Below are 12,213 nucleotides of genomic sequence, written 5' to 3'. Positions count from 1 at the left end.
CGGGTCCTCGAGGCGCTTCTCCCACGAAGTTGCCTCTCTCTCCCACTACTTAACTCACCATAGATACCACAGGGAGAGAGCGAATGGTATGCAAAACCTTCCAGCGCGAAGCATCGAGGACGAATTCACTGTTCGGGGAACGCGTGCACGCAGCATATGGGTGCGTCCCACCTGCGCGCCATGTCGGCCATGAGCGGGGATTGTTTAGCCTTTTAGGAGGGTTTTGCCTAGTCTAGGCACGGCTCTGCAGCATCCACGTGTTGTTTGCCGCGTTTCCAATGTCGCTCGCCGCTGTGGGGCGGGGACTTGTTTTTCAAACACGTACTGAGTTCCCGGCTAGGACACGACGCGAAAACTTCCCACTGACGGAACGCGGAGTCTGTCTTTTCGTGTGCAGAACTGCCGAGTGCGATCGCGGCCGACGCTGGCCATAATCTGAGTCTCCTTGTCCCCGGAAGATGTCGTCACCCGGCTCACATGTTCGTTGGCAGTACCAGAGACCGGTAGATCACGGAGCGAACTGGTGCAGCCAAGCTACGTATGAAAGTCACTTAGTCAAACGGCTGGGAGGGGACGAAATATCCGTGAACGGCGTTCGCCGGTGAAATGGATTCCGCGATAACTGAGCAGCGCGCGAGGCGATATGATGTCGCGTGGATAAGTCCGGGGCATGAGAAGGACACGCTGTCCCGTTTCGGACGTGGCTCACCCGCTCCGGCAACTTCCGCCGCTCTGATAGATCTGTGACCGATCCCGTATAGCTGCCCACCTCGGCCACCTCAATTGGCCATTAGTCAAATGATGTGGTATAAAGGGCACACATCCTCTCTGGCACCCTATCCTGAACCCCCAACATAAATCCCCTACTCTCCTAACTCGCCGTTCTTCGAAAACTACTCTCACAATGGCCAGGTACGCCCCGGCCTGCGCTCAGTCGTTGCGTGGTCCTCACTGTGTCCGCGCTCTAGAAACGGACCGAACGTCTACGTACGGTGCTCACCGTCGTGCAGAAGATAGAATGTATGACTGACCTGACGTTCCCCAGTTCGACATGGCCATCAACAACGTCCCCGCTGGCAGGATAGTCTTTCGCCTCTTCGACTCGACCGTGCCACATACCGCGCGGAACTTTCGTGATCTGGCGACGGGCGAGCACGGTTTCGGATACGAAGGCTCAAAGATACACCGGATAGTCCCTGAGGTTCGTGACGACCCCGCCCTTCGTCGATGCTTCATCTCCCATGGGGCCCCGCGCGCTAACACCCTCTTCATCCGATGCTAGTTCATGATCCAAGGCGGGGACATCACGAAGGGCGACGGCACGGGAGGTCGGTCGATCTACGGACAACCGTTCAGAGGTCAGCCGCGCCGCGGATTATCCGGCTGCACCCTTGTATCATAGCTGATCATCATTCCGCCATACATACAGACGAGAACTTCGCGCTGCGCCATAGCCGTCCCTGGCTACTCTCCATGGGGAATCGTGGACCCAACTCCAACACGTCGCAGGTGTGTGCGTTGTCCCTGTCCTCTCTCTCTTCTTCGCGTTTCGTGGCGCTCGTGCATTTGCGGATTCCTCGGCAGATTGGGTGCGGTGCTATTCTTGTCTGCGCCCTCCCCCGGTTTGACAGACGCTTCTCCCCCTCTCCCCCTGGGCTGGATCCGCCGCGTTCCCATCCTTCATTTCATTTAAGCTGTCTCCCATCGCTCTCTATCGTTCTCCCGGGTGTCTGGCGTACGGTTGCTGACAGAACTCTCTCTCTTCGTGGCGCACCCTCCCTCCGGCAGTTCTTCATCACGACTACACCCGCGCCGTGGTGTGATGGCAAGAACGTCGTGTTCGGCGAGGTCGTGGAAGGCCAGGACGTCATCTCGCGCATCCAAAGCTTCGCTTCCGACGACATCCTCCGCAAACCGAGCGTGCCGATCGTCATTAAGCGGTGCGGGACGTTATGACCGGAGCCCTCAACACTGTTTATTCTCTCGCGCTCAACTGTGCATAACCTGAGGGCGATCGCAGTTGCGTTCGGGTAGGCCGCACGCCGACTGTGGGATCCGTTTTCTCTGACTTGGCAGTGAGAACCGGCGGACATGGGTGTTTTGCTGCGTTGGTCCCCTCGGGCGGACCAGGGGTGTACATCTACAGTAATAATACGGAGAGGCACGGTGGTATCTACCTATCTGCTACGACTTCCCGCGCGTTACATACTATTAGCCTTCTCTCTTTAATGTGCATAGCTTGCATCGGTTGTATACCCCGCAATGGATCGCTTACCCTGCATCACTCCTTGGTTCTTGTTCCCTCAGTAACCCTCCTCATAGAAACAGGTCAGTGTCGAGACTCGAGGGCAAGTCTCGAGTTTACCTGCGAGTAACTCTATTGCCTCCACGCCACGACGCGATTTATCGATCGGGTAACGCGTCGTGGACAGTGCCTCAGCATGCGACCCGACGGCATTTTACGCCGCCCGGGCACACGGCCACGGCCCTTCAGGAACCTCGGCCAACTTGTATGCTGGCTACCCCTCCACGCGCCTCCCTTCTCAGGTTTTCCTCATCGAACCTCAAGGCACACCAAAGCGTCCTGTGAGCGCCCTCGAATTCGTAGCTCACCCCCCCGAACGATCGGACTTCACTCGTATTCGACTGAATCCGTTAGGTCCGGATATAATCCGATTCGAATCATGCAGCGGGGACTCTCAGATCTCTTTCTGTTACTCGGTGCCTCTTCAGGGCAAGCAATCATCTCGAGCGACCCAGTTCTGATACAACTCGTAAGGCTCTCTAGCCCATCATGCGGACGCACCGACCTAGATCAGCCCCTGAGACCTGCACGACCGGATGACTGCCAAGGGAGATAACGCCGAATGCTCTATTTCTTTTTCTCTCTTCTTCTCCAACACATGCCCGCGTACCTGTCTCACTCTGAATTTAGTTCCTCTGGCATCTCGGGGGTGGAACGATCGAAACGAGCGACCTCAGGCCGTCGACGGGACACACAGCGTCTGGCGCTCCGAGCCGTTCCTCCGACTGTGAATTTCTTGTTTACACGGAAACCTCTCTCGGCACCCGCCTTGTACTACTCTTCATTACTACATGACAATTCTGGTCGTTCTGGATCCCATGCTCGCCGTCATGAACCTCGCAATGATCGCAACAGTTCGCTTGGCGCGGACGACCGTGCCGGGCTGGGGCTCCATCACCAGGCGCTCGTTCATCTGTTCGCAACACCCTCGAATGCTGTCGCTCTTGATTTGCTCAATAGCGCCCGCGTGCTTTCGTCAATAGTTGTCCACATATCAGGACTGTATGCTTGATGTCCCTACCCCAGAGTCGATCTCGTGAAGATGGTCAAACAGAATCACGATGCGCATCTACCATCAACGGTGCCCAAGGGACTTTCTGCGATATCGAACACCTCGGCAACTCGACGGATCTTCGAGCCTAGTTCTTCAGATCAGGCACTCGGCTTGCCAAATATCCTCGAGCCATCATGGCGTCTTCCAGCAAAGTATTCGCCGGACGCCTGAAGAGTGACGCAACCTCCAAATGGGCAAGGGGACATCTCGTCTCAGATCCGTTGCACCATCGACCCCGGGGACGACGACACCCATGCGACTAAGGTAGGTAGGTAGGTACTAGGTAGGTAGTATAACCCGGCGCGGTCCAAATACCGGATACTTGCCAATCGTATGTAGCTTCGGATAATCGACCTTGAGCGAACTTATGAAAAGAGAACGCACGTAGTACCGTTCTCGCGTACTTTGCTCTCCAGATTCAAGCAGAGATGTACATGTCAGCGATCGCAATGACCGATGAGCCCGAGCGTAGGGTGGAGAAAGTTGACGGCCCGCTCTTCTCAGTGACTCAAGCTGCTTACCCGCAATCGCCCGAAGGCGCCCAGCGTGTCGGGTGCGGGATGCGATCGAGCCTCAAGGCCAGCGCAGTGATCGGCGTCAGGATTAGCATTGGTGCGCAAAGCACGTACATGTTTACGATACATGGTTGACGCGGCATGGACGCCATCTGGATCGCGAAGCACGATCGATATCAATCCTCCGCATCCTCCACGTCGTTCAGCTTGCGTTTCTTAAGTGCACGTCCGGATTTGCGCGTCTGCGCCGCCGCACCTGTGTCAGGTGCCGGCGGAGGCGCAGCCAACGCGGTCGGAGTTTTATGCGCCTTGGTAACGTTCCCAGCCTGTCTCAGTGGCTCTGACAATAAGGACGACGTGGGGTCGGTCGCCGTGCGCGAACGAGAACGCGTCTGCGGTCGCGGTGTTGGCGCGGGATCGGATGGCGAACCTTGCGATGGCTCTTGTGCGCGTGTTCGCGCGCCTCCACGCTCCCTTCGGGCGGTAGAAGCAGGTGGATCCAGAGGCGAAGCGGCCTCCTCGATGCCACGAGGCTGCTTCGCCGCGGCGGCGGCGGCGGCGGACATAGCATCACCTGCAGAGAACGGACACGAGCATAATGGGCAAGAAACACGGGGTCGAGAATAATAGATACTTACTGGTCGTTATCGGCGGCGTCGAGGACATGCCAGCATGAACACCGACGCGTGAGCCTGGCACCGGTGGCGGCGGCATGGAGCCGGCAGATGCATTTGCTGCGCTAGTTGAGGGAGTAGCTTTATCGGTTGACTTCTTCGGGGGAGCGTTGACGGATTCCGGAGTTGGGGCGGCGTGGGGCGGCGGAACCTTTTTGCCTCCCTTGTAGAACACCGGTGGCGTAGCGTGCCTTCCCCCTGGCGTAATGTTGGCGTCAACGGGCGTAACGAGAGTGGACGAAGTAGCACTCGAGCAGGACTGGCTGCGCGCGCGAGCGGGTATGACAATGGTCGGCGATGGTCTGGCTCGTTCGTTCTCGAAGTCTTGGGGCCGAGACTGGTTCGGCAACCGACATTGTGGTGTTGCGGTCGAATCGGGCTCATGGTGGGCGGGCAGTAGCGAGCCGGCGGCTTGACCCTGCGCGTCCTGGTCAGGGCCCGTGCCTATGCGGAGGTCAGCGCTCGGTAGTGCACTGGATGAAGGTTGAGCATCAAGGCCGCAGAGCACAGGGCATCGTGGTATATTCGGTGAGCTGACTTCAGATGGCTCCAGGACGAGGGAAAACGGGCCCGTGGAAGCCGACGCGGCCGGTGTAGGATCAACGATTGCTTGCATGGATGACGTGAAGGTGAATGGTCCGGCAGGTGCTGACGCGCCCGACAGTGGGTCCGAACCACTGGGACAGGATGAAACCTTGGCTATGTCCTGACCAGCCGAGGATCGCACAAATTTCTTGGTCTTCCTCTGGGAAACGGAGACGCCGCGTTTGTTTCGCCCCTGACCACGAGGAACTGAGGTTGGAACAGGCCGCCCTGGCTGCGGCCGCGATTCGTCTTCGGGTGGATGCACATTCCGGTCTTCCCCTTGCGCCGCGCCCGGGTCAGATTGGGTCGCATGCGGCATCTGAAGAGGGATTCCGCAGTTCGAACACTTCCCATCAACTAAGGCTGCAAGATGGTCACCAGTCAGAAAGGGCATAAATCTCGGAGCCAAGATTGTTTACCAGCGGGTGTCGATGGCTTTGCTGCGTCCAGCTTATTTTGGAGGCGCTTCAGGCGGTCGGCGGCTTTCTGTTTCTCCCTGAGCTTCGCCATGTCTTGCGATTTGTTTTGGAAGATCGTTCGCGCAGAACGCATGGCCTCCTCAGTGCGCTTCCACGATTCTTTATCGGCTATTGAGATCACATATCCGGTCTCTTGCGTGTGTTCTCTGAAATCCGGCGGCGCGTTGAATTTGACATGATTCTTGAAATGGCCTATGTCCAAATAAATGCCATGAACCACTGCTAACCAGACGCTAAAGCACGACCACGTACAATTCATGCTCTCTTCGTCCCCCTTCGAAGCATGCCATACACGGATATCATGTTCAGCAATTGCTAAGAGCGATTGTTGGACGAGCATAGCTGGGTGAAGAGCAGAGAGTCAGAAAGAGTCGTGTGAGAGCCAGGAGGCCAGGACACGGTTTATACACACTATACTCCACCGCAAAATCCCGAACGTGCAAAGCAGCCCTATTAGCCCTCTCGGCGTTGGCCATGGCCGCATCGACGATCGTATCCATCAAACGGACGTGCAGGTCATAGAAGTAGTTCGTCAACGTTGTGAGTAACTGGTCGTCGGAAGCGCAACAATCTCAGTACAGCTCGGAGAAAGATTCACGTCTCACTCACCAATGGCACGGCTGCGTGGTAGTTGTATTCTCCGCACCTGACGGACAGGTATTTCTCGACTGCGGCTTTGACCTCGCCAAAGTCGAGCTCGGTGTCAGGTCGCTTCCTCATTTCCACCGGTTGATTATCATCGTCCTTCCCGCAGCGCTTGGCGAATGTCTTGCGCTCCAATTCTGTCGCCAACAGAAACTGCCCGTTGATGAAGGTGTGCGGTGCGCCGAACTGGAGCAAATGGTGTCAATCGGCGGAGCCTTCATCATTTGTAAGAGTTCTGCTCACGTCCAGAGTCAGGGGCTTAGCGTCAGGGCGGAGTGCTCTCTCGGACTCCCACTCCTCAAGCATATCTGCGATCTCCTTGGCCCAATTATCTATCGCCTAAGGGGGGTCGGCTCAGGTTGGAATGCTAACGTCCACAATCTTGACTCACGAGTAGACCTCCCGCATTATCCGCGGTGGTTTCTTCGACATCGGTTTGCGTATCCGAGTCCAACGAATAATCACTCTCGTCCATGTCATCAGCGTGTTCGTGGGCTGTTCGTGGATCCATCTTGGTGTAATCGTGCGGTCGATACCCGATCGACGGGGTCGTGTAGTGGTCGCAAAGAACGTGAAGGTGGCGTTACGCGAGGAAACTTGGGAATCGTCAGTGAGTAGTCGAGTGGCGGGAAGACAAAGGGGATTACCTGTAACGAGTCGCGCTCTACTTTGTGGTGAGATCCAACAATTGCCTCCAGGGCGCGTAGTTGGATGCGAGAGATGTAGTAAACGAGAAAGATGAAAGAGTGGTTGGAGGCTGGACTGAAGCGTGCTGATCATGCGCTCATATAAGCTAGATGACGACAAAGAAAGGCGACGAGGAACAAAGAAAACATGGCCGGTGACGGGCTTTGAATTTGTCAAAGGCGCTGTTTAGGCCTTAAAGTTAGAATCCGCCTCGAGGCGAAAGCTCAAGGAATTCGAAGGGCGCACTCCGATCTTCCCAGATATTTGCAGCACAGGTCAGAGGCTTCGTGCAAAGATCCGTAGGTCAAACACCTTCATTTTCGGCGCAACGATTTGGTTCAAGATAGGAAGCGGAAGGAGTACAAAGGCAAATGAGCTACAAACAGGACTATGACGCACCGTCATCAGTCATTCTGCTGAAGGCGCTGAGAGCAAAGAACGCACCATGAAGGTGTTATAGGATCCCGGGCTTGTTTCTCCCTAGAATCGGCACGTCGTTGATCTCGATCTGAGGTAGCGTAGCTTGTCGTATTGGGCGGCAGTTACTTGCCTTTGAGACATGCGTGACGAGCAGATTGCAGGCCTCAGCAGCAATGCACTCGGGAAATCTAAAGATTCTTTTCGGACGTGAAACCAGTTGGGGAAAGCGTATATTGAGGTAGACCATCAGTGACGTCCACGTCGTCGTCGTCGTCGTCGAGGTCGGCGCCCCCGCGCGGCGCGCCAACCTCGTGCATCGCGGTTCAGGGCAGGCTCGACTGCCACATCCTCACCCGTAGGGCGCAGGCCTCAGCACCTCGAAGCTTCAAGCTTCACCACTCGCTTCTATCAATATAACTTGAACCTTGATATAGGCTGCTGATTGTCACCTCCCGACCCGAATTAGTCGAATGCCTAAGATCTGTCCTTAGCGTGCGTATTTTGTGCGTATCATGGAGCCTCATCAGAAATCAGAAGTGACTGGACTAGGTCAGACATGATCTCCATCCTAACGCCCGAGGCACCATCGCCCGGTAAGCTTCCGATGTTCACATGCGTTCCGAGCTTTCCAGTCGCGCGAGATCCCGTTGACAAATCTAAAGGTTCACCACCTCATCGTATACCGACTGCTTACAATCCGCTCCCTATCTTAACGCTAGGCCCACGTTACTCCCGTTCATGCCCCTGCGCCGATTCTTTCCAGTAATTCCCGCATCGGCTCCCCACGATTTCGCCGCATTCTTGCGGAGTATGCGCGCCTCAAGCACATGCGCATGCTACAAAGGATCGTTGACCAGATGGACGGGACTGCACGCAGGCTATGGGCGGAAAAGAAGATGGCGTTCGAGACAGGGGACCAGGCGCTCGCGGAGCAGGTCGGACGAGGGAAAGATATCCTGAGTGTGATGAGTTCGTGCGCTCGATGTTCTTTAGTTTTTGCCACTTCTAATCGAACCTATTTGGTGTGCAGTGCGTGCAAAAAATGTTCGCTTTGGAGAAGGATCACATCCCTGATGAAGAGCTCGTCGCTCAAACGAAGTACGTCGAATGTCTCGTGAAGGTCTTCCTGTGCTCAATATTATCAACTCATTCAGCCTCCTCACATTTGCCGCGTTTGATACGACTACAACTGGACTCTCCCGGGTTCTTCATGTACTAGCGCTCCATCCCGACGTGTAGGAAAGACTGAGCGATGAGATACGCCAAGCAAAGACCACCACCGGCCCGACATCCCTCAATTCAAGTCTCGCCTTCCCCCGCTCCCGCCCCTATCTCCACACAAGCATCCCTGTCTGACTTCGCCCGCGACTTCTATGCGGCAGGTGGTGGCCAAGCCGGCGCATCATCCTCTGCTTCCCATCCGACTCCACCCTCATCGTCTTCACCTGCCCTGTCTAGCCGATACGCGCCGCCTCCCGGGCCGTCGCCTCGTTCGCCGTCCACGTCAGGCTCAAGAACTTTATCGTATCCGCCCGCATCGCCCACAATGTCAGAATCCGGATCAGGAGTTCCTGACGATGGGAGACCGACCAGGACGCCGGTGCCCGGGCACCCGCTGTGGAGGAACGGAGAGATGCTGGTTTATCCATAAGGATACGAGTGCCCTAAGTGTGAGTCCACTTCTGAACCGTGTCATGCAGCTACCCCTCATGCCCTCATTTGCGTATAGGTCATAATACCGGCTTCAAGTACTACGATCCCTCGCACCCCTGTTGTAAATGCTGGGAGAAATACTCTCGGCCGTACAGCGGCGCCGTTGCGCACGCCCCCACGAATTTCTCTGCGACACCCACGCCATCCACGTCGGGCAAGAGCTTCCAGCGACCGTTACCGAAACTACGCCCAGCCGGCCCGGGCAGCGACCTCGGCCGTTCGCGGACACAATCGTATGGTCGAAGGCCGGACTACCCCTGCGTTGCCAGCCATCACAGCTACTCGCGCAGCCATCCCCCTGCTGCGGGCGTGCCGGGGAACGCGGCGCCAGGATCGTTAGGTTGTCCTTGACGGGCGCTTTGGCTGATATTGTCCCCAGGTTAGTCCGGGAGACCTTCGGATAGGCGGGCAACTCTGTTGGCGCTGCCAAGGTCGCGGCACCCCCTCCTTCTTGATCTTCGACCAGCAGACATGCTTCGAATGCGGTGGTATAGGTAGGGTTTTCAGGTAGTTATGTAATGATCAACATTGCATCTCCTATATTTGTCAATGGCGGCTCTTCGTTGCATTGCCTCCCGTGCATTCTCGACGTACTCAAGCATCTCAACTGCACGCGCTTTTGTGCACCTTCGTTCCGGCTGTCGTCCTTCTGCCGTGCGGTAGTCGAACGTCGAGGGTGGACGTCAACATCCTGGCCCTGAATCTTTCGAAGTATATCCATTGGAGATACTGACACCGCTTGTTGCTGTTCTCAGTGCATACACGGGTTACATCGACATCGAAGCGAAGCACTTCTTTTTCTACTTCTTCGAGGTACTTCGAGCCCGACACTTCCGTATCGTCACTGGCCCCGAGGAAATACTCAGAGTCGGAATGATCCCAATCAGGACGACGTGATTCTATGGACGAACGGAGGGCCAGGCTGCAGCTCGTCGATAGGGCTTTTCATGGAACTTGGTCCGTGCCTCATCCCCTCCACCGACCACAAAACGGTCTACAACCCTTACTCGTGGAACGGTGTGCATACATCCGATTTGCACAAGTCGTGGACACGGTTACAAGCGTTTCATTCGTAGCCGCGGCGAACATCTTCTTCATCGACCAACCCGTCGGTGTCGGCTTTTCATACGCCGAACACGGCGACACGTCGCGAGTCCACATGCCTCCGGTACTTCCGAATATACACTCATGTTATCCGTAGGACACGAGCGAAGATGCCGCTGCGGACATTGCCGCCTTTGTCGTGATCTTCTTCGAGCACTTCCCGCAGTTCAAGGGCCGAGGGTTTCATATGGCGGGCGAGTCGTACGGCGGGCAGTACATCCCAGTCTTTGCCTCAGCCGTGTACGACCAGAACGTGTTGCTGGTCAAAGCGGGGATGATCCCGATCAACCTGACGTCTATCATGATCGGTGAGTGCTCGTCATATATATCCTCCTTTCGAGGTGGTGAATATGTTGCAGGCAATGGTGTGACGGATTACTATACCCTGATGCCGTCGAGGTACGAGATTATGTGTACGACCGCGTCCGTCAGCCCAATTTTGCCTATCGCGTAAGTGATTTCTCACTTGATGTCCGTGGCCAAGTATGATGTTGACCTGCAAATCAGAGATTGCGTTCGTATGAAGCAGGCAGTATGTATATCCTGGGCTCTTGGACCTACCCTCAATACTTCAGCTGACCCCTGAAGCCAGGTTCCCCGATGCGTGAAATGGATGAATGAATCTTGCGTGGACCAGTTCGATGCGATCAACTGCGCAGCCGCCGAGAGCTTTTGCGGCACCGAGATAGACGACCCGTTCCTCGCGACCGGTACGCGCTCGGTCCCTCCTCACAGCTCAAAGAGCGTTTTAGCTGACCCTGCTGCCCTTTAGGCTTGAATCCGTACGACATCAGTAAGGAGTGCGACGGGCCCCTCTCGGAGACACTCTGCTACCCGATCACGATGGACATCCGGCACTACCTCTCCCTCCCCTCCGTCCGCACCGCGCTCGGCGTCGACCCCATCTTCACGGGAAACGTCAGCTGTTGCAACCCGGCCGTCAGCGCCGCGTTCCACGCCGCGATGGACTACCGCCGGCCCACGCAGTTTCACGTTGCGGCGCTGCTCGAGCGCGGCGTGCGCGCGCTCATCTACGTCGGCGCGCACGATTTGGGCTGCAATTGGGTCGGAAACGAGCGCTGGACGCTCGAGCTCGAGTGGACGGGGCAGGAGGAGTTCAAGGGGGAGAAGTTGAGGGAGTGGAGCGTGAACGGCGTTGCGGCGGGGAAGACGAGGAGCGCGCGGGGGTTCACGTTTGCAACGGTGGATGGCGCGGGGCATATGGCTCCGTACGATAAGCCCGAAGAAACCCTGGAACTCGTCAAACTCTGGCTCGCGGGTCAGGAGCCTTGAGCACCCGGTAAGGATGCCAGAGCTCATTTCGACGTAGTGGAGTCAACGTAAGTCGCGCATCTGCAGCGCCCCCCCTCTCGCCTGAGCGCCGTCCATGTCGAGTCTAGCCGCAAATTAAGTTGAATTGAATGTACAGAGCCGTGAATATCACCAAGCCTCGCAATTTTGCAGTCATGAAAGATACGCCTGCGGGACCTCGCTATATGTCAACATTACCAGCCGAATCGTGACTCAAAAAAGTCGCTATGGAAGGATGAAGATGCCGAACGAGCAGAGGGTATGTCTGCCTGATTCATGTCTAACAATTAACACTATCTCTGAACGGTTTGCAAAATGAGCTCACCTGAACGTTACTGTTACCTGCATCATATCTGAGTATTGGATCGCCTGCCACATTTTCAAGAACCTCTGAATCAGGATGCGCAAGACAGGATCTTCTGATAGTGCAGCCTGTACCAAGAGTGGTAGGCATAGCGACTGAATTAGGGTTATGAGGGAGGGCATACGACGGTAGCGTTAGCCTACCCACGGCCCAGCTAGGAATTGAGCCTCAATTCCGTCCAACTCAGATTTGGTCAATTGTAGCCTACATGACTAGAATAGCAGGATATCAAGGGGCAGGGACCATCCTGAGCAAATTTGAATCACAGCGCAGCCGCCAATAAAATGTTTATGATAGACGCCGTGCAAGGCGGTTTGTGAGCCCAATACAATAGCTCTGGGGTCAGTAACTATCTCT

The 12,213-nt window shown here is 56.0% G+C and overlaps 3 protein-coding genes across 3 annotated transcripts; 2 read left to right on the top strand and 1 right to left on the bottom strand.

The window, feature by feature from the left end:
- The first annotated feature begins 867 nt into the window (after positions 1-867).
- PUNSTDRAFT_54767 (allergen) lies at positions 868-2,272 on the top strand. The gene is made up of 6 exons (XM_007387076.1): positions 868-912; positions 969-987; positions 1,046-1,201; positions 1,283-1,358; positions 1,430-1,509; positions 1,789-2,272. The coding sequence occupies exons 1-6, from the start codon at positions 905-907 to the stop codon at positions 1,954-1,956; spliced, it is 507 nt and encodes a 168-aa protein (XP_007387138.1). The 5' UTR covers positions 868-904; the 3' UTR covers positions 1,957-2,272.
- Positions 2,273-3,955: 1,683 nt separating this feature from the next.
- Positions 3,956-6,390, bottom strand: PUNSTDRAFT_122298 (uncharacterized protein). Its single transcript, XM_007387075.1, has 6 exons — positions 6,222-6,390; positions 6,025-6,160; positions 5,865-5,954; positions 5,553-5,804; positions 4,513-5,496; positions 3,956-4,448 (listed from the first exon to the last, which is right to left on the bottom strand). Exons 1-6 carry the CDS (start codon positions 6,330-6,332, stop codon positions 4,051-4,053), a joined length of 1,971 nt encoding a protein of 656 aa, XP_007387137.1. The 5' UTR covers positions 6,333-6,390; the 3' UTR covers positions 3,956-4,050.
- Positions 6,391-8,029: 1,639 nt separating this feature from the next.
- PUNSTDRAFT_145805 (uncharacterized protein) lies at positions 8,030-11,474 on the top strand (the record flags this gene model as incomplete). The annotated part of the gene is made up of 13 exons (XM_007387074.1): positions 8,030-8,333; positions 8,395-8,462; positions 8,519-8,576; positions 8,632-8,854; positions 9,094-9,412; positions 9,833-9,890; positions 9,965-10,094; positions 10,154-10,245; positions 10,279-10,489; positions 10,541-10,631; positions 10,689-10,713; positions 10,774-10,891; positions 10,954-11,474. The coding sequence occupies exons 2-13, from the start codon at positions 8,407-8,409 to the stop codon at positions 11,472-11,474; spliced, it is 1,902 nt and encodes a 633-aa protein (XP_007387136.1). The 5' UTR covers positions 8,030-8,333; positions 8,395-8,406.
- Between the last annotated feature and the right edge of the window lie 739 nt (positions 11,475-12,213).

Source organism: Punctularia strigosozonata (genome assembly GCF_000264995.1).
Source record: "Punctularia strigosozonata HHB-11173 SS5 unplaced genomic scaffold PUNSTscaffold_13, whole genome shotgun sequence".
Lineage (NCBI taxonomy): Eukaryota > Fungi > Basidiomycota > Agaricomycetes > Corticiales > Punctulariaceae > Punctularia > Punctularia strigosozonata.
The sequence above is the reverse complement of the archived record's forward strand: the minus strand, read 5'-3'. Positions and strand labels throughout refer to the sequence as shown.